General features: G+C 46.2%; 1 protein-coding gene across 8 annotated transcripts in view; it reads right to left on the reverse strand.

The window, feature by feature from the left end:
* The window catches only part of RALGAPA2 (Ral GTPase activating protein catalytic subunit alpha 2), a 1,036,168-nt gene that overhangs the window by 778,087 nt on the left and 235,663 nt on the right, over window positions 1–22,418 (reverse strand). For all 8 annotated transcript variants that reach the window (XR_004538694.1, XR_004538695.1, XM_033936259.1 and 5 more), the window contains one exon: window positions 7,968–8,205. Coding sequence is in view for 6 of the 8 variants with exons in the window: in XM_033936259.1 (XP_033792150.1) it covers window positions 7,968–8,205 (238 nt within the window). In the remaining 2 variants the exon portion in view is untranslated. The remainder of the gene's footprint in view (window positions 1–7,967; window positions 8,206–22,418) is intronic.

Genomic DNA, 22,418 nt, shown 5'->3' on the forward strand with positions numbered 1-22,418 from the left:
ATAGAAGATCTACTCTCTGAATCCACTCAAAGATCAACTTTGATGGTTTCTTTTATTTTTGAACAAGATCTTAATAATATGATGAAAATTTATTTCCATAATATGAAAGTTCCTTTTTATGGCCTTAGTGTGTAGTTATATCCAGATATAATTAAAGAGACACAAGAACGTAGAAAGATTTTTCTTCCTTACTGGCAAGAAACTGAACTTGGGAGCATCTTTTAAGTTACTGTATTTTTCGCTCCATAAGACGAATTCCCCCCTCCCCCGGGGGTACCTTTTTTAATTGTGCTTTATCGGCAGGAGCTTTCCATGGTTTCTTGGCTTAAATGCAGAATGCAAATATACTGTGTTACTGATTTTTTTAAAATTGGAAATCTAAATGTGTATAAAATTGTATTTTCTCTGGTGTCAATCTACAATCTTCTCCAATTCACATTGTATCTTTCAATGTTTATGAATGTAACTTCTCCCTGGCTTTTAGCTTTATATCTCCTGAATTACCTACATACTTAATTTGCAGAGTTTAATTAATTTTCAGATTACAGGTTTCTTGGCTTAAATGCAAATATATTGTGATTTTTGAATTCTCAGAATTGGAAATCTAATTATCCATATGATTCTCATTAACTCACATTGTACCTTTCAGTGCTTGTGCTTATAACTTCTTCTTGGCTTTTAGCTATATATTCCTTCTAAAGTGTAGTTTTTTGAATACTCTAACTGGTTTTAGATATATAGTGGAATCTTGGCTTACGAACATAATTCGTTCCAGAAGCTTGCTCGTAAACCAAATTGCTCGTATATCAAAGCGAGTTTCCCCATATGAAGTAAGAAAAACTTGCTTGATTCGTTCCACCTCCCCTCCCCCTCCCGAGGCCACCTGCACTGCTCCACTTTACCCCCCACCCCCAAGTCCACCTGCGCTGCTCCATACCCCCCCGCGATATATATATATATATATATATCCTCCATCACTAGGGAGGTTCGTGTACCTGGTATCCTGCGCTATGGCAGAACGCACCTTAGGTTGCTCAAAACTTCTGAAAAGCAGGAGCCAAAAGATAAAGCTCAGACATAGCTCGAGAGAACTGGGAAGAGCAGCCTGGGTATCCCTATGTTCTGTAATCAGACCAAGGTGTAGATGGGATGGGGAAAAAGAGAGGCCAGTACATTAGATCGGCAGAAACAAAGGAACCGTGCAGAAAGAGAACCCAGTCTCCGAGATCCTCAAAAAAGGCTCTCTAAAGACAGAGCCTGGAGCTCTGAGACATATATCATTGAGATAATGGTGACCAGAAAAACTGCCTTAAGTGTTAAGTCCAAGAGAGAAGCGTCTTTCAGAGGTTCAAAACGGAGGTCTGACAAGGCCAGACAGAACCACGTTAAAGTCCCGCGAAGGGAATGGTGGTTTGATCAGTGGTCTAAGGCGAAGAGCACCTTTCAGAAATCTGGCCACAACAGGGTGAGAGGCAAGCAAAGAACTAATGTCCCAGGCTCTGAAACAAGAAAGCCCAGCGACCTGTAACTGAGGGGAAGCTGTGAGGTCCTTATTAGAGAATGGCACAGTGGTTGCCACCGGCGCTGAAATGGGGGAGAGAAAGGAATTGGTCACCGCGGGTATGGGGAGAAGGCCATTCACCGCCCTGTGGAGCGATGAATGGTCTTGTTTCCATAGTGAAGGGAGGGAACGCACGCGGTCACCAATCGCGCTCCCTCCCTCCATCCTGATAGCTGCCACCCAAGCATCTCCCTCCCTCCATCCTGATAGCCGCCGCCCAAGCATCTCCCTCCCTCCATCCTGATAGCCGCCGCCCAAGCATCTCCCTCCCTCCATCCTGATCGCTGCTGCCGCTGCCTGAGCTCAATCGCCGCCGCCAAAGCATCTCCCTCCCTCCTGCTTGCTGCTGCCGCCTGAACATCTCCCTCCCTGCCTTACATTCGCGGCAGGGAATTTCTCTAAATGTGCTTCGTACCAGCAGCCGGAGCATTGAAATCACGTGTGGCTGCCGTAAAGGTCATCTCTGACGCAACTGGAAGTTGCATCAGAGACGACCTTTCCTACAGCCACACACAATTTCAACACTCTGGCTGCTGGTAAGAAACATTTAGAAATTGCCTGCCGCGAAGGTAAGGGATGAGGGAGAAAGGGAAGAAAGGTGGGGGTGGAGAAAACGAGACACTGTAAGGACCTGGGGAAGGTGGGGGGGGAGGAAGTGGGGAGAAGACGCTGGGAAATGGTGAAGAGTGGGGAGAAAAGACGCTGAAGGGAAATGGGGAAGAGAGAGTGGGAAGACGACGCTGAAGGGAAATGGGGATGACAGAGTGGGGAGAAGACACTGAAGGGAAATGGGGATGACAGAGTGGGGAGAAGACGCTGAAGGGAAAAGGGGAACAGAGAGTGGGGAGAAGACGCTGAAGGGAAATGGGATGACAGAGAGTGGGGAGAAGATGCTGAAGGGAAATGGGGATGACAGAATGGGGAGAAGACACTGAAGGGAAATGGGGAAGAGAGTGGGGAGAAGATGCTGGAAGGGAAGAAGACAGAGATGCCAGACTATGGGGGAGCGGAGGGAAGAAAATGGGTGCCAGACCAATTCAGGGGGTAGGGGATGAAGGGATAGGCACAGTAACAGAGCAAATGGAAGGCACAGAGAGAAGACAGACAGTGGATGGAAGGAATTGAATGAAAAGATGAGAAAAGCAAAAACCAGACAACAAAGGTAGAAAAAAAATTCTGGTTATTTATTTTCTTTTTCTGCTTTAGGATAAAGTAGTATATTAATTGTGTTGATAAAAATTTATAAAGAAAGCCCTGCCAGCTGAACATCTCTTTCTCCAGTTCATCAGCCAGAACTTTGATTTATAAGGAAGGAATAAGCTAAATATTGCAGTAATGAAGCTTGGATGGATGCTGCGGGGATGGGGCGGTGAAGGGGACGACGGGGCGGTGAAGGGGACGGTGATCTGGTGATGGGACAGTGATGGGGACAGATTTTTTTCCCCGTGTCATTCTCTAGTCCTTATCAAGGACCGCTTGGAGAAAGGCTAGTACCACTGAAACTTGAGCAGAATACAGCTCCATGTTCTTGGTCACACTAATGTTGGAAAGTCTTCCACACCTTAGCATAGGCAGACACAGTAGTAGACTTCTTAGATTTCAGAAGAGTAGAAATGACATCATCAGAATATCCTTTGTGCTCTAACACTTCATACTCAATAGCTATGATGTAAGAGCAAAACAATCTAGATCCTCCATGCAAATTGGACCCCGAGAGAGGAGGTATGGGAGAGCCCACAACTGAAGGCCACAACCTATACCATGGCCTATGAAGCCAATCTGGAGCCACCAAAATGAGCCTTCCCTGAAGGACCTTCCAGTGAAGGATACAAGCTATCATGGGCCAGGGAGGAAAAACATACAATAGAACTCCCTGTAGCCACAGCCATACTACAGCATCTAAGCCCTCACTTCTGGGCTTAGATCCTTCAATTGAAGAATCAGATGGCTTTCAAATTCTTCACTGTTGCCATTAGGTCGAAGTGAGGCCAACTCCAGCACTGCACTATGGCTTGAAATGCTGCCAAGGAAAGCACCCACTCACTCAGATTCAAGGTTTGTCTGCTGAAAAAGTCTGCTTGAACACAGTCAACTCCAGCCACATGTGCTGCCAAAAGGGCCTGGAGATGACGCTCCACCCAGAGAAAAGGTAGGCAGGCTTCCTGAGCCAGAGAAGCACTCTTGGCTCCTCCTTGATGATTGCCATATGCCACTGCTGTTGTACTATCAGAGAAGACTTTGACTGCTTGGCCCTCCAGAGTCATCTGCAATTTCACCAGAGCAAAGTGAATGGCCTTCAGTTTCAATCAGTTGATTGACCATTTCTTTTGAGAAGGTGTCCAACACCCCTGAATGGGATGATGAATGCAATGGGCTCCCCAGCAGCTGCAATGGGCTCCTTGGCATTTGTTAACATAACCACCCAAGACGCAATCCACAGCAGCATGCAGCAGAAGAAGCCACCAATTCATACTGGCCCAGGCCTCCAGAATCCAAGAAAGAGTTGACTGCAACTCTTCCATTTGCGGAGCCAAGAAAGAGTTGACTGCAACTCTTCCATTTGCAGAGCCCAGCACAAGAAGATCTATTCTGTTCGCCATGGATCCCAGGACCTGGAAATAGTCCCATGCTGACGGAGCTGCTTTGTCCAGGAGACAAAAAAATCGTACAGCACAGCTTCTGTCTGTATGCCTCTGGAAGATAGATGCAGCCACATGCTGTGTTGAACAAGACACCCAGGTATTCCAGGTACTGCGTCAGGGTCAAATTGTTTTTCCTGTAATTCACAATCTAACCCATGTCTTCCAGGATCTGGACCAACTGAAATATTGTGCGCTGACTCTCAACAAACAAGGGGGATCTAATCAGCCAATCGTCCCAAGTATGGTGTATTTGCAGCCCCATTTTCCTCAAGTGAGCTGCAACAACCACCATCACCTTGGTGAAAATACGAGGAGCCATTAGCAGGCCAAAAGGAAGAGCTGAAAATTGGTAATAATTTTCCAGAAGATGAAACCAGAGGAATTTCAGGTGCACCTGATAAAGCCTCTGTGAGATTCAGAGAGGAAAGGAACTCTCCCAGGGCCACCGCTACTATGACAGACTGCGCTGTCTCCATGCGAAAGCATGGGATCCTGAGTGCAGCAATTACATGTATAAGGTCCAGGATTAGCCTCCAATCATCAGAACCTTTCTTTGGCACAAGTATATGGCATATCTGCTCAAGCCCAAGTCTTTGAGCAGCACCAGTTCTATGGCCTGAATATCCAACAATTTTTGTACAGTGGCTTGCACTTTGACCACTTTGTCTGGGCGCCCCATGGGAGAGTCCAGCTGGGCAAATTCTAGCTTATAACCAGATTGAATAATGTCCAGAACCCACTGATCGGACGAGATGCGCACCCAGGCCTGCAGGAACGTTCAGAGTCTGCCTCCTATATACAGAGAGACCTCCCTTGGCCTGGCGTAATTGCGCCTTTTTGGCAGAGGGAGCTAAATAGGAGGTGGAAGGCTGGCTATACCTGGAGCATGAGAACCTCTGCCTGTAGCCCTGGGAAAATCTCTGAGACGTGGCGCTTGAACATGGGTTGGAACACCTGGAGCCATGAAAATTAGAGCATCCCAAACCTCTAGAGGGTCCGGATCTGCTGTCAGATAGGGTCTTAGGAAGCCATGCAAGAGTAGCTTTAGAGGTGGAATCACCGGCCCATTGTCTGAACCAGAGCATAATGCGAGCAGAAAATTTAATATGCAGATACCTTACCCAAGACTCGCATAAGGTCATACAGTGCATCAGCCACATAATCTACTCCAGCTAAAAAAAGTGGAGGAGGAGGTTCCACAGCCTCACTTTCCAAAGTACGCAGGTGGGACAAGCAAGCACACATGACAAAGGATGCCGCCACGGCAGCTTTGACTCCCAAAGCTGCTGCCTCAAAAAGTCTTCTGAAAACCACATCCGCACAGTGGTCCTGCATGTCCTTGAGCACATCACCCTCACTGGGAAGGAAGAGGTGCTTAGTCACCTGCGCTACCAAACAGTCCACTTTAGGCTGAATAAAAAGCTGTTGGCATGCCTGCTGCATAGGGTACAGACAGGACATAGCTCTCGCCACCTTGAAAGTGCCTTCCAGAGAGTCATATTGCTCTGAGATTAGAATGTTCATATCAGGATACCAGGGAAAAGTGGAGGATTGAGCTTGTACTCCACAAAGGAGAGAGGAGGAAGTAGAAGGAGCCAGCTGAGTGTCTAAACTCAACTCTTGCAGAGTCTCTGATATGAGATCAAGCAAAGCAGCAGACTTAAATAAATACAGAACTGTGGGACTGTCCCATTTTGAAAGCCATAGAAAGATCCGGCATACTGTCCTGAGTCCCCCACCACGAGAAGAGCATCCCCGGAAAACAAAAGGGTCCACAAACTGATCATCGATATAAGCATCACCCAAATCAAGGTCAGCTAACTCAGGAACAGTTGCAGACTGAGACGAGGACATGCCTAAAGAAGCAAAACCACTCAGAGAAGTCCAAAGCGGAGTGGGACTGCACATGGGAAGCATGACTATCCTGAAAGACATTCCACAAATATTTCATAAATTCTGAGAAGGCCTCCGGTCCCTGGGGAGCAGAGTCACCCTTAGGTGACTTGACCTTGCGTTTCTTGGGCTGCGTAGCGTCTATATCCTTTTGTGTGGAACATTCAGCTTTTATCGAGCCCCCCAAAAAGAAATGACCACCCAAATGGGCTAGCCACCCATTTTGTCACCTGCTTAGGCATGGGAGATGTTAAGCATGGCATCATCACCTCTCCGGCCATACCACGTGGCACAGGGTAACTCCGGAGGCACTAACTTTGAAGCTGAAGAAGCCAAGGATTCCACCCCAACAAGTTTTGATGCAAAAATTGCAGTTTTGGTACTGCAGGGAGCTTTTGAAAAAGAGATAGCTAAAATCCAAGATGGCTGCTGATAAGAAATTCATGCCAAAATTGCAATATTTTTTATAGTTAGCAAAGGGGCTTTGAATTCAGCTGCTATTAGCTTGTTAATCCAGTGTTTAAGAACTGTAATTGTTCTATTGACTAAAGTAAGTGAGTGATTTTTTAGTTTTAATTCAGTGATAATGAGTTATATCCACCTGAATTTCACCTATTTGGTTAATTTTAAAATGTAAGATATATTAAGTAATTTGATAGATAGTATGAATGTATGAAATTTATTTAAGGTTATTTATATGGTAACAAAATAGGTTTTTAAAATTATGAATTGTCATAAATTTTTGTACAGTATTCGAATATTTCTTTAAGTTGTATATGACATGAATTAACAATTGATTATGAATTTTTATGGAAGTTTTTAAGGGTGTTAATTTTGCATGCTATAATTGATTTTTGAAAACAATGTTTTTGTATTATGCAGAGCTCCTTTATGAATCCTTGAAAAAGCCCTTGTGGGCTAAACGGGCCCTGTCGGGGCATGCTAGAGACACTGCATTAAAAGGATAAGTAAAAAAAGAATTGCTGTTTAGTATTTGTTTTTGAAAAGGAATAGTAAGAAATACAGCAACCAGACAAGCAAGCTGCATTTAAAGAGGAGGCAATTAGATGAGCCAAAGCTGGATCATTGGCTTTGCTAGCTCTCTGGCCATCCTGTCAGTGACCCAAATAAGTGAGGGTTGTGATTGCTGGAGAAGTACAAGTACCCCAAATATTTAAGATCCTATGGGCTTTGCACCTGCTTTATGGAGAGAAGCAGCAGCCAAGAAGTTAAAATACTGAGCTTGGCATCAAGGGGTACCCAGTTCAAATCACACTGCGTCTCTTTGTGATCTTGGACAAGTCACATAATCCTCCATTGCCTCAAGTACAAAATTAGACTGTGTTCTCTGTTGATCTACTATTGAAAATGACACAAGTCAATCCACATAGATTTCAAAATCCAAGATAAATGCATTGTTGTCCAACCCCATCCTATACACACACTCAGAAACGACTCCCTGTAATGCAGCTTTAAACACCATAGAACTTCGGGTGTGCTTTTAGCCAGATTGAGTGAGGATAATGTTCATACATCCAATTTACCCTTCATGTCTCTCTCTGGTAAGAGTTAATGGTGTGCTCCATATGTATAGCAGAATCTAATGATGCGTGCACATTTTACATGGATGTCAGGGAAATGGTGATATTATTAAGAATGCACATCTATTAAACTATGGTATAGCAGATTAAACAAACAATTATATTAAATAGGATCACTTGTACATTCACAATATAAAATTACTAATGCCCGATTGTATGTCCCCCCCATTTTAGAATTGCAATCGCTTAGAAATATTTGATAAACGTGTATATCATATCTTAAATAAAACTTGGAACTTTAAAAAAATGACATAATACTTAAAGATATACCTTTGCCTCTCTGCTTTTTTTCTTTTTGTTCACTTAACTTATCCAAAGGAAGATTTGCCATATCGACTCCATAAACTGTTCTGGATAAGACTGCAGTTAGAGAATCCATAATTTTGGCCCATTCTGTTATGAGTTCTTCCCAGTCAGTCAGTGAAGACAATACACTAAGCAATTCATCCCAGAGCTCTCGGGAAATATAAACACTTACATTTGCTCGAATCCATGCTACAATAAGTGTCTATCAAAAAATAACAGAAAAAATATATTTTAGAAGGATTTTTTTTTAAGGCTTTTGTAGTAAATAAAAGGGAGTCTGCGTTTTCAATGATTACGTCAACAGTGAATAAGAAAACATTCATTTTTTGCACTCTCTTTCTGGAAACAGCCTAATTGGAGAAAAAGGAGTAGGCACTGACTTGGATTCACAGGACTCCCAAAAACTTAGATACTATAACAAAGTGATCCCTACTGCTTAAACTTGTCCACTAGTTCCAAATCTATTATCACCTTAAATTTTAGGTATTGATTAAGGCCCATAAAGCTTTTTACAGGGAATGAAAGATTAGGTTTCTTACCTCTGCTAATCTTCCTTCTTGTATAGCTTCTCGGGATGCTGAACGGATGGGATCTTGTATCTCTATTAGCTTCAGCTGCAGGGCAACTAAAAGATCCATCCCCTTTGGGCTACCTGCCCAGGAGTTTCCTGTCTTGCTTCAGTTAGTAGAAAAGCCACGTAGACCTATGACAACTCCCGCTACCAGTTAAATTCTGCTCAATATTGTATTATACCAAAAATTACGGCCAACAATGGCCAACTGGAAACAAACAGAGAATGCAAACATCATAAATTGCAAAACCCAGGAAAATCCTAGAACAGGGACAGCCTGAAGATCAGAAGGGTCACTCCCCCGTGGAACCCCCACCAACTCTTAAACCCAACAAAGGGGAATACGCATGAATTATTTTTTTTTATGTACTGAGGCTAGTCAAAAACAGAAATCCAGCTTACCAGGTACTGAAGAAGAGACCTGCGAATCGGCAAAAAAAAACCAGATGGGCGGGTGTTCAGCATCCCGAGAAGCTATACAAGAGGAAGATTAGCAGAGGTAAGAAACCTATCTTTCATTCTTATACAAGCTCTCGGGATGCTGAACGAATGGGACGTATCAATGCCATCCTAAAACTCAAGGGGGGACTGATGAGCCCGTCGCAAGAACAGAAACGGCAAAGACCATATCATCCGTAGCCGCCACATCAAGCCTGGAAAACCTGCAAAAGGTATGAAGGGAAGCCCAAGGGGCTTCCCGACAAGTCTCCACAGGTGAGACTGCATGAGATTCAGCCCACGAGGAAGCCATTCCTCAGGAGAGTGAGCCTCCACCCCAAGGGGAGGCTTCTTCTGTACCGCCACATAGGCGGCGGAAGTAGCCGCTCGCATCCACGCAAAAGAGAAGTCTCGGAAGCAGGCCAACCCTGACACGCAGGACCCACCAGGACAAACAGAGGGGCCGACAGACATAAGTCGGTAGTGGCCCCATGGTATCTCAAAAGACAACGCCAGATAGCCAGAGACCGCAGAAGAAGGACCCGAGACATGGAATCCGAAGGAACAAAAGACCGGCAACCGAACTCCCTGGTTTATGGGGAAAGAAGAAACCACTTTCGGAAGAAAAGAAGACACAGTTCTCAAAATCACCGCAGACTCCATGATGTGGAGAAAATGAACTCTGCACGACAAAGCCGGAAGCTCTGACACTTGCCATGCAGAAGTGACCGCCACCAGGAAGACGGTCTTAATGGTAAGATCTTTCAGAGAGATCTCATCCAGGGGTTCATAGGGCAGACGAGTCAGGGAGCATAGGACCAAATTCAGGCCCTACGATGGCAAGGCCGTCATAAGGGAGGCCCCAGCCTCCCTGCACCCCGCAAGAACCGGACAACAGCCGGGTGAGAAGCTAGAGAACCCCTGAACGAAAAGGCCCGCAAACTGAACACGCAGAGAGGAGACTGCCAGACCCTTCCTGAGGCCAGCCTGCAGGAAGTCCAGAACAGGAGCCACCGACAGAACCCAAAGGGTCCAGCTGGAGCTCCGCACACCAAGCCGAAAACACCCCCAGGCGTTCGCGTAGGCCGAGACCGGCGATTTACGTTTGCATTGCAGGAGAGTGGCAATAACCGCAGAGGACTAACCCCTTGCCATCAAGGCTGCCTGCTCAAGCACCAGGCCGCAGGACCAAAGCGGTCCAGATCTTGAAGTGCAAACTGTCCCTGCGTGAGGAACCGCCGATGGCGAAGATGCAGACGACTCCCGGAGCTCAACCTCACAAGGTCTACGTACCAATGTCGTCTGGGCCAGTCCGAAGCCACAAGGATCACTGGGCCCCTGTGTGAGGACACCTGGCGCAAAACGCGCCCTATCATGGACCACGTATGCAGGACGCACAGAAGGTCCCCTGTGGGCCAAGGTTGAACCAGAGCGTCAAGTCCAACGATGACGACCTCTCACCGACGGCTGAATAATCTGTCCGCCTTCCTGTTCACTAGGACGCCATCAGATTGAAGGACCGAAAGCCAACCTGGACAGGGACCATGCTTCCTGGTCCAAAGACTGACAACTGAGGAAGTCTTCCCGAACGCTGTCGACACTGGCCACATGAGCAGTGGATAAAGCCAACAGATGACGCGCCGCACATGGAAAGAGCATCCGAGCCTCCAATCCCAGCTGGGGACTCTTCGCGCCTCCTGATGGCAGACATAGGCAACAGCCATCACATTGTCTGAGAACACAGACAGCCGTCCTGTGAAGATACACTTGGAACCATAGCTCCGGCTGATCGATTGACCATCGGCTCTCTCTGACTCAGACCTGTATCGGGACGGACATGCAAACTGCTCCCCAACCGGAGAGACTCTTGCCCTTAGTCAGGGTCACCCAATCCAAGACCCGCAGAGGAAGCCCTGTGGACAGAGTGACTGGGTTCAACCACCACAGCATACTACTGCACGCCGCTGCCAACTCAGGTAGCAGCACCCCCAGTGCAGTCTCAGGGGATTCCACCTTTACAGAAGAGAAAACTGAAGAGGATGCAGGCAAGCTCTAACCCACGGATGACGTCCATAGTTGCCACAATGAGACCCAACACCTGCAGGTACTTCCAGGCCGGCAGAGCCGGGACCGCCAAAATGTCCCGAATCACACTTTGGAGGTTTAGAATTCGGGATTCTGAAAGAAACACCCGGTTCAACCACGTGTTGAAACAGATACCCAGGTACTCCAATACCTTGGTGGGCACGAGGCGACCTTCTTCAGATAGATCACCGATCCAAGACGTTCCAGCCAAGACACCACTAGGCGAACCGCCAAGCGGCCCTGCTCCCACAAGGGAGCTCTGATTAGCCAGTCAGCGAGGAATGGATGCACTAACACACCCAGAGATTGCAGAACAGCAGCCACCACCACCATGAACTAGGTAAAGGTTCAGGGCGCCAATGTCAAACCGAAAGGAAGCACAGCCAACTGGAAATGCCTCCCTAGAACACAAAACCGCAGGAACCTCCGATGTTCTGGGAAAATCGGGATGTGTAGATACCCTTCCGTGAGATCCAAGGAAGCCAAAAACCCCTCAGGTGCCACCGCTGTAAATACAACATGCACCGATACCATCAGGAAATGTTAATTCGCAAGAATGCAGGCACCTCCATGAGGTCCAGAATTGGTCTGCAATCGATAGAGTCCTTCTTTGGCATGACGAAGTAAATCGATTATCTCCAAAGTCCAAGTCGCCCTGTGGAACCGAATCTACAGAAGCCAGATCCAGCAACCTGCGCACCCAGACCAGATTGCCCTCAGGAGAGGACATGAAGAAGACCGCCGCCAGCCGGAAGAAAGGTAGTCAAAAACTTCCCTGAGTACCTCCAGAACCCACTTATCCGAGGTATTCTTCAGCCATTCCAGAAGGAAGGCCGACAGCCGCCCACCAATCCGGGGAGGTCTCGTCAAAGCCCTGGTGTCCAGTAGCGTACCTGGGGGGGGCATGGGGGGTGGTCCGCCCCGGGTGCACGGGCCCAAGGGGGTGCATAGCTAGCCTGCCACAGGGGAAAGGCTACCATTGCTGCGAAAGAAGCTGGTGCCAGTTCTCCCTTCCTCCGAATTCGCCCTGCTTCTTTTCCCACGGGCCGACCAACTTTAGCCATCCGACGTCAATTCTGACGTCGGAGAGGATGTTCTGGGCCAGCCAATCGCTGCCTGGCTGGCCCGTAACGTTCTTCCTGACGTTAGAATTGACGTCGGACAGCTAGAGTTGGTCGGCCCGCGGGAAAAAAGCAGAGCGAATTTGGCGCCGGCCTGTTTCCAATGGCCAGTGGCAGCATGGTGGTGGTGGCGGCGGTAGCATGGGGGAGGGCAGGGAGAAAGAAAGAAAGGGGGGGAGACAGGAAGCCAGAAAGAAAGAAAGGGGGCAGGGTGAAAGAAAGAAAAAATGGGGCATGGAGAGAGAGAGAGAGAAAGACAGACATACAGAAAGAAAGGGGGCATGGAGAGAGAAAGAAAGAAGGGGACAGGATGAAACAAAGAAAAAGTTGGGGGAGGGAATGAGGTCTGGAGGAGAGGAAGCATACAGGAGGCTGAAAGAAGGGAAGAAATATTGGATGCACAGTCAAAAGAATAAAGTGCAACCAGAGACTGATGAAATTACCAAACAAAGGTAGGAAAAATGATTTTATTTTCAATTTAGTGATCAAAATGTGTCCGTTTTAAGAATTTATATCTGCTGTCTATATTTTGCACTATGGCCCCCTTTTACTAAACCGCAATAGCGGTTTTTAGCGCAGGGAGCCTATGAGCGTCGAGAGAAGCTTGGGGCATTCAGCGCATCTCCCTGCGCTAAAAAACGCTATTGCAGTTTAGTAAAAAGGGAGGGAGTATATTTGTCTATTTTTGTATAGTTGTTACTGAGGTGACATTGCATAAAGTCATCTGCCTTTACCTCTTTGAAAACCCGTGGAATATAAATGATAATTAACATTTTCTCTGCGTACAGTGTGCTTTGTGTTTTTAAAATTTTATTGTTGGTAGATCATTTTGACTTGGCCACGAAGGTAAGGGGGAGGGAGGGAGCGGAGCTGCTGAAAGATATCTAGTAATCCTTGCAGGCTTGACTGTGCAGGGAATTATTTTTGTAAAATCATGTTTTGTTATGTGATTAGCATTAGTTAGACTTTAATTTCTATGAATGAATAGAATGAAAATGATATAAAATTACTACCTTGTTTTTATGTGTGTGCGCTGAAGGAAAGTGGAGAGAGAGTGGGCTGAGGACGCTGAAAGGAAATGAGAAACAGAGAGTGGGGAAAAGATGCTGATTTATAAATTGACAATTGTACAGAATATTGTTTCTTTTTATACTTTAATATAATAAGTTCAATATAAAACAATTCAAGGCTTGTGTGGATGGAATCAAGTGGTTTGTGGGGATGAGGACCGAGCTTACGGGGATTAGTCCAATAAAATGGTATTTTCTTATTTCTCATTATTTGTTTTATTTTTATTTGTTAATTTGTAAAGTGGTGATTGTTATGTATCAGTTTTTTCAAATTTATATCTACTGTCTTTATATTTTGCACAGTATTAGAGGACATGTTTTACTGTTTTTGTGGTGTTGCATTGTATGCAGAGTCTGGTTTCTTGGCAGTTCAATTTAACTTTTGTCTACATATTTCTATTTTTAGTTTGTGATTATTCCATATTGGGCAAGGGTGTATCTGTCTGTGTGTATGAAAGTTACATGGCTTTCTGATAGCATCGACTGTACAGGATCAATTGACTGTGCAGGATCTGGTTTGTTTAGTTTTACAATGTATGTGTTGGTGTTCTAGTGCTCACTGCAGTGTTTAAGATGCTGCCTTTTCCTAGGTACACTCTTGTTGTGAAATATGTAGATTGTTACTAAAAATCATATTTTTCATATAGATGGGGGGTGTCAAAAAATGATGGGCCCTGGGTGTCACATATGCTAGGTACGACACTGCTAGTGTCATAATTCTCTTTTGGAAGGCACCAAAGGTTGAGAGTTGGGAGACTGCGGGCGTGCTATACCTCCAAGCGAGGCTTGTAGGAGGCTCCAAAACGCCGTCCCACCACAGAGGGTCCGGCGTACTGTGAAGTATTCCTGAAATGAAGAAAATTCAGCCATCCCGGCCCTCTGTAGAGAACCAGGGCCAGGAAGCACCTGAGGTTAATGGTCCTGCATACTTGCCATAAGGTCATCCAAACCCTGGCTAAATAAGAGTGAACCTTTAAATGGCAGTTTGCTCAGAGCAGCCTTGAATTAAGAATCCCCTGACCACTGGTGAAGTCATAACAATCTCCTAGCAGAAACTGAATAAGCTCCCAACACAGCGAAAACCGTCAAAATATGATAGAGGCTTAGTATGACATGTCCGGGCCACAAAGGAAGCGGCCGCTGCAGCTCGCACCCCTGTCGCAGCAGAATCAAAAAGGCACTTTGAGACAAAATCCAGCTTATGGTCCTAGACATCCGACAGGACCACCCCTCCATCCAAGGGCAAGGAGGTACATTTGGGGGTCTGAGCCACCGCCATATCCACCCATGGCGGGACTAAGCGCATGAAAAATCCCAAAGCCATGGGATACAGTTTAGCCATGACCCTACCGTACCTCAGGGGACCCTCAAAGGCCCCCCAACTTCCAAGAGCATTTCTGCCGAGTCCTCATGAACCGGAAATGTAGCGGAAAACAGGCATGTGCAACACATGATTGAACACTCCGCCTGAACTGCAGTCGGAATCAAGTCCCAATGTCCACAGGGATTCAAAGATAAAATCAGGAAGGCAACTGGACTTAGCCGACGCACCATCTGATACTCTCCCACATTGTGAGAATCAGCGTTCTGGGAATCCCCGATATCCGCTAGGCTAGTCATGCAGCGGGACCCGCTGAATCGCTATGCGACAGCAACGGCTTAGAAAGTGATGCAGGTACCACGACAATAGCGGGAAGTTGCTGCTGATGTTCAGGCATACCAGCAAGGATCAGATTGACATGCTGGAATCCAAAGGCTGTATAGACTGCCACACCGCAGTCTGAAAGGGAGACACAGGCATAGCCCACTTTCTCATGAAAGCCTGAGACAACATATCCACAAAGTCCGGCGGAAAATAGTCCTCGGCGGCCTGAACCAATCAGCGGGACTCAGATTTGAAATTGTCTGAAGATCGATGAGACTTTCCCTGGAACTACGCCTGCGTTTATGCGAAAACGCCCTCCTCGCGTCCCAGACGCTGGAATCACAACTCTGGCAGCAACGGAGGAAAGCAGGTCCTCTCCAGAGGAGGAAAGTGCAGAATCCACACACCAGATACGCCCCTGACGGGCCGCGGCACACAGAATACACGGCTGCGCAACTGAAACCATCTGCTGGATTTATGGCATGAATCCATGCCATCCTGAACTGAGGTGGCCATCAGTGAAGTTTGGAGCAAAAACGAAGCTTTTAAGTACAAAAAACAAAGTTTTAAAAACTTTAAAGAAAATCCAAGATGGCTGCCACAGGTGCCGATTTTGACATAAAAACAGCCATACGCAGGAAAATGCTAAAAACGGCGATTTTAGGATTTTACAAGTGGGGGGACCAGGGCATGCAGGGAAACCCCCTAAAACCCCAATTTGAGGACCCCCCAAAATTGGCAAACTCTGACTCACAGACCCCCACATTTCAATGGCAGCCAGCGTTACACAGTGCAAGCATAGAAACATAGAAATAGATGGCAGATAAGGGCCACGGCCCATCAAGTCTGCCCACCCTACTGTCCCTTCCCTACCTTTGCCCTGTGAATAGATCCCATGTATCGATTCCATTTGGCCTTAAAATCAGGCACGCTACTGGCCTCAATCACCTGCAGTGGAAGACTATTCCAGCGATCAACCACCCTTTCAGTGAAAAAGAATTTCCTGGTGTCACCTCGTAGTTTCCCGCCTCTGATTTTCCACGGATGCCCTTCTTGTTGTCGTGTGACCCCTGAAAAAGAAGATATCTTCCTCAGCCTCGATACGGCCCGTAAGATGCTTGAACATCTCGATCATGTCCCCCCTCTCTGCGCTCCTCGAGCGAGTACAGCGGCAATTTGTCTAGCCGTTCCTCGTACGGGAGATCCTTGAGTCCCGAGACCATCCAGGTGGCCATTCTCTGAACCGACTCCAGTCTCAGCACATCCTTGTGATAATGCGGCCTCCAGAATTGCACACAGTATTCCAGGTGGGGCCTCACCATGGATCTATACAATGGCATAATGACTTCAGGCTTACGGCTGACGAAACTCTTGCGTATGCAACCTATGATTTGTCTTGCCTTGGATGAAGCTTGCTCCACTTGATTGGCAGCCTTCATGTTCTCACCGACGATCACCCCTAAGTCTCTTTCTGCTACCGTTCTTGCTAGGATCTCGCCATTAAGGGTATAGATCTTGCATGGATTTTGGCTGCCCAGGTGCATAACTTTGCATTTTTTGGCACTGAAGCTGAGTTGCCAGGTCCTAGACCAGCACTCCAGTAGGAGTAGGTCGTGCATCATGTTGTCGGGTGTTGAATCTTCATCCGTTGTGCATTTTCCCACTACATTACTTAGTTTGGCGTCATCGGCGAATAAAGTTATTTTCCCTCGAAGCCCTTCTGCCAAGTCCCTTATAAAGATGTTGAATAGGATCGGGCCCAAGACCGAGCCCTGTGGCACTCCACTGATCACCTCCATCATTTCGGAGGGGGTGCCATTCACCACCACCCTTTGAAGCCTACCTCCAAGCCAGTTCCCAACCCATTTCGTCAATGTGTCTCCTAATCCTATAGAACTCATCTTGCTCAGCAACCTGCAGTGTGGTACACTATCGAATGCTTTGCTAAAGTCCAGGTACACTATGTCCAGGGACTCCCCAATATCCAGCTTCCCCGTCACCCAGTCAAAGAAGCTGATAAGGTTGGATTGGCATGATCTTCCCCTAGTAAATCCATGTTGACGGGGATCCCGTAGATTCTCCTCATCCAGGTACTTATCCAACTGGTGTTTGATTAGAGTTTCCATTAGTTTACTCACTATCGATGTTAGACTCACTGGTCTGTAGTTTGGTGGAGACCTTACCTCAGGAGCTGATTAAACAGGAATTTCAGATCTTCTGGCCGCCTCAACTTCCCTGCCACCTCAGATCACGACCACTCAGGGAAATCAAGGAAGACACGCTGCGCGGTTCCAATCCCGGCATACCTCCTCGGAACCGCAGCAGCCTGCGCTCTAAACCCTTTGCGGACGAACCTGGGGAGAGATGGCTCCCGAACTGGGAGACCCGATTCAAACTGCAGGCTGTCCAGAGGGCTTACTGCAGTTTCAGGCTTACAGAGCACCCTCCAGAAGCAGACAAACGTTAACATGTCTGCGATCTCCCGTCGAAGGATCACTCACACGGAGTTGATCCGCAGCACATGGGCAAACCCGCGAAAAAATCAAAATAAGACTAGAAAGTGAAATCAAAATCACGAGCAGAATTAACTGTGAAACCAAGCAGTGAAGCTGCAAGAACAAACTGAAGCAAGACAGGAAGCTCCCAGGCAGGTAGCCCAAAGGGGAGAGATCTTTTAGTTGCCCTGCAGCTGAAGCTAATAGAGATACAAGATCCCATCCGTTCAGCATCCTGAGAGCTTGTACAAAAATTCCACTTTATCATTACAATCTTCTATTCCCTTATTCTCCTATAAGAAGTTTGCATTCACAGGATCGGTACTACAGAAAAGTCCAAGTTGTAGAAATCCAACTTCAGACCTAATTATTTCCTAAAAGAGAATATTTAGAAATAAGAAAAAACATTCTGTTAATTTGTTTTGGTCTTATTCCTTTGTTGTGTTTGTTTTTATTTGTTTTGGTTGTTTTTTTTAGTTAGCTCTGGACTCTGGACCAGCAGGCGAAGACGATACCGTGGTGGAGTAAAAAGAAGACTGAAAAGTCGTCAATGCTGTCGGCAAGGGCAAAGGCTTTAAAATTGCCTAAAGGCCTCTTCACACCAAAACTTTTTTTTAAAAGAAAATATAAGAAAATAAAACCAAAGAACAAGTAGCATAACAATAAAAATGAAAAGTGAAGCGGGAAAGCAAACTCGTGGGAAAAAAGTTCAGATACGTCTTCACTCTGCAGAAAACAAAAAACTGATGACCTTGCATGCCAGCATTGGGCAAGAAGGCACTCGTGTATGAACAGTGCAAGCAGTCTCGAAGCTTTGTTAAAAGCTTAAAGTGACAGCACAAGTTACCATTGTCCGCGATGGGCTCTGTGGATGACATCACGCATACGTGAGAATATGTTGCCTGCTTGTCTAAGGTTAAAAGCTAATGTAAAAAAAAAAATAAATAAAAACGATAAAAACAGAATAATGCATACAAAAAAGTATTCTAAATTCAGTAATAGAGAAAGCATCCCTGCTTCATAGTCTTGGGAACAGAATTTCTTTTAGCCTACTACCATCTGTGGACTTTATATACTCAAATTTCTTTTAGCCTACTACCATCAAATTTCTTTTTGCTTACTACCATCTGTGTACCGTATATATTCAAATATAAAAATAGATTTTGGGGCCATAAAAATGGCCCAAAAATGGGGGGGGTCTCAGTTTATATTTGGGTCAGCATTGATCCACGTCCTCCCAAACCTGTTTACAGGCCTCTACCGGGCCTGTCATGAGACCTGGTGGTCCAATGGTGGCCAGGACAGGAGGCATCCCTCCCGCTTCCTGTTCCAGCCTGATTCAAAACTAAACTAAACCTTAAGTTTGTATACTGCATCATCTCCACAATGGTAGAGCTCAGCATGGTTTACAGGAACTAGTATAAAGAAGGAACTCCATAGTAAGGGGTTACAGGAACTTAGTATAAAAGAAGGTTTAGAGGAACTTAGTATAAAGATGAAATACCACAGAGGGAAGAAAGTATTACATTTTTGAGAATTCTAATTATTTTTATCTCTGTGAGAACTTGTTGCAGCCATTTAGCTAGCGGCTCTGAATGGGCAAGAGTGAAGGAAGGTCACTCTTGCCACAATTCACTGCTGAACCACCAGGGATACTTAAGGTATGCGGGGGAGCAGGGAAGGAGATAAAAATAATTAGAATCTGGCTGGGACAGAAGGTGGGAGGGATTCCTCCTGTCCCAGCCACCGTTGGACCATCAGGTCTCACAGCAGGTCCAGTGGAGGCCTGCAAGGCATTGGGAGGGGCAGAGAGGGGGAAGGGTACAGAACCTGGAAGGGAAGGAGGGGGCTGGATACAGAGCCTGGTAGAGCAGCGAGAGAGGGGGAACAGGGTGCAGAGCCTGGCATTTGAATATTAACCCCCTCCCCCTCCGGTTTATATTCAAGTCAATCTTTTTTCCTCAGGGGGGGAGGGGAAAGGTTACTTCGGTTCATATTCAAATATATATGGTACAATAACTAGGAGAAAGAAAAACTGAGTAAAAATTAAGAGAAAATATTCTAAATGTACCAAATTTGGGGGGGGGGGTGGAAATGATTTTTTGCACATTTTTCTTCTTTACAGCGGAAAGGAATAGCAGAAATAAATTATATATAAGCAGTTGAAAAACTGTCTATTCTTCTTGGGACAAAACTTTCCAACACCATACTCCAACAGGATAAAATCTGGTCTTAGAGGAAAGAAAGACTAAGGGCTAGATTCTTAAAACTTTGCGGTAAAATCCGATTGGTCGTTATCGCAGTCGTTAGAGTAGCAATTTCAAAAAGGCAAGTCAATCTCCAAAAACCTCGCATGCAAATGAGGTTGACGGAGAGTAGCGAAGATTCGCTAAATTTGCATGTGTCCATCGCTGGCGATAGCGATAAGCACATGCGTAGAATAAATGCAAAAATTAGAAAAAAAAAAACCCCAAACTGAACATCAGCAGGAGGGATGCCCACTCCCTCCTGCCACCGAAATCAAGCCTCACCCCCACCCCAGCAGAAGTGGGAGAGATGACCACTCCATTCTGCCACCAGTCAAGCACCCTCCACCCCCCTCCCACAGCAGTGGGAAAGATGCCCACTCCCTCCCGCCACCAAGCAACTCCCCCAAAACCCCTCCCTTGGCAGCGGGATAGATGCCCACTCCCTCTTGCCGCCAAACACCAACCACCCTGTGCCTTCGATGACCCCCCCCCACTCCCTCCCCTTACCTTATTCACGATTACAACCTGGGCCAATCAGAGCCTAAGGCCCCTCCCCGGCGCATCCCAGGATGCACTGGGGAGCGGAAGGCCATAGGTATCCCTCCAGACAATCATAAATAAGGTAAGGGGCAGAGAGTGGGGGATTGCCAGAGGGGGTATCGCTTTACTTTTTGCAGCGATCCTCGGCGAACACAATATACAGGCACTTTTGTTACTTATCTTCATTTTTTTATGGTATGTCCCAACCTTTTTCACCATGGACCCCTGACGAAGGTTTGTCCGAAACACGGACCGTGTCGGGTCCCTTGATTGGTAAATGGGTTTTATTTTACTTATTTGCATTTTAATTTTGGTAAAATAAATTTTTGCCTGCATCTTGTACACAGTCTGCAGTTTTGTTTGTTTCTCCTAGGTTTTTACCTCAGTAATCTTCTTTGTTGTAGATGTGTCTAGTGGTCCTGAACCCTAGAGTCTTATGTCTGAACCAGCAAGCTGCTTGCAGAAAACTGTCAATCATGTTTTCTAACTCCACCTCCTTCCCAGGAAGAACTTTGTACAAAAGCAATCAAGTAGCACTGTAACAAAAGACATAAGGAAGACAACGTGGAAAATCCCCAACTACAATTTTGTTCTGCTCTGTAACAAACATAGAAAATAACATAACATTCAAACTTGTGCAACTAGCACCAATTATGCATAGAACTTGTAGCTACTTGCATGACCTGTTGACAAGCAAAGACTTAAACCGTATGGTTATGATGATTTACCTATGCATCATCTTTCTTTTTTTTTATCCTCTCTCCCTTCCTCAGAGACAGAAAATTCTTCAAATCCAATTGATCCTAAGACAGAAGGCAGGAAATGTCCATACACAGGGTGTGGCTTCAGGACCACTAGACATACCTACAAGAAAGAAGATTACCAAGGAAAGAACCTAATTTTCTTCTTAGTGCAAAGTGTCTAGTGGTCATGAACACTAGGGACGTACCAAAGCAGTTCCCAGAGTTTAGGGTTAGCCTACTGCACCTGCCTTTAAGACAGAGACCCCGAAAGCAGCGTCCTTCCCAGCTGCTACACTCACCCTATAGAACCTGGTGAAGGTATGAAAGGAGACAGCCCTAGTGAACCGCCTAGAAGTCAATTTGACTATGGCGGTATAGAAAAATAAAGTTATTATTATTATTATTATTATTAGTCTCCACCCACAAGGCAGCAACTCCTCTAGTTGAATGTGCTTTCAATTTGATCAGTGGTTGTTTACTACAGCCCACATACGCAGAGAAAACACTCATTTTAATCCATCTGGAAATCAAGGCTTTAGACACCGGCCTCCCTATCTTGGCATGACTTGTGAGAACAAAAAGATAATCCAAAAGGTGAAACTCAGTGGTAACTTTCAGGTACTGAAGAAGCACTCACTTGACATGCTAATGCAGTGCTTTATCCTTTTTCTTAGACCCTGTAGGGCGAAAAGCAGGTAAATGGACTTTCTGATTGACGTGGAAGGCCGAGACTACCTTTGGTTGAAAAAAATAAAAAAAAAAAGACAGGACCGTGCATAAGGAGAATCTTGCTTCCATGAACTGGCACATTGTTGGCACATTTAAAAGAAGAGGATAATATCGATAAATTTAAAACAAACTTAAAAACCTTCATGTTTAGGGACGTCAAAAACGCCGCCGCCAGGCATCCACTTTAGTCTGTTTTTTGTCATTTCTGGGGGGGCGGTGGAGGTGGCAGCAGCCTGAAAAAGATATCATCCTGGCCGGGGTCGGTGTCATGCTCCGGAGCTTCTACCTCTTCCAGCAGCCTTCCTATCTGGCCCTCTCCCTTCTACCTGCACCCAGCCACACCCCCTGCTCTGCGGCTGTCTTCGGCAATTCGTCAGCAGCAGCAATCAACACAAGCTTCTGACGTCAGGGCCTATCCTCTGCAAGTCCCGCTTGTTTCAACTTCCTTTTTCCACAAAGGCAGGACTCGCAGAGGGAAGGCCTCGATGTTGGCAGCCTGTCTTGATCACCGCTGCTGACGAGTTGCTGAAGAGGGCCGCAGGGCAGGGTGTGTAGCTGGATGCAGGTGGAAGGGAGAGGGCCAGATGCAAGACTCGTGGGTGAGGGAGGAGAACAAGAGAGGGGAGGGAAACAAAAGGAAATATGTCATACCGGGCTGGGCCGGAGTGGAGGGAGGGTGGAAAGATTCTGGCTACAGGGTGCAGTAACATAGGAAAAGGGGGAAAGCTG

This window comes from Geotrypetes seraphini, chromosome 3, assembly GCF_902459505.1.
Source record: "Geotrypetes seraphini chromosome 3, aGeoSer1.1, whole genome shotgun sequence".
Taxonomy (NCBI): Eukaryota; Metazoa; Chordata; class Amphibia; order Gymnophiona; family Dermophiidae; genus Geotrypetes; species Geotrypetes seraphini.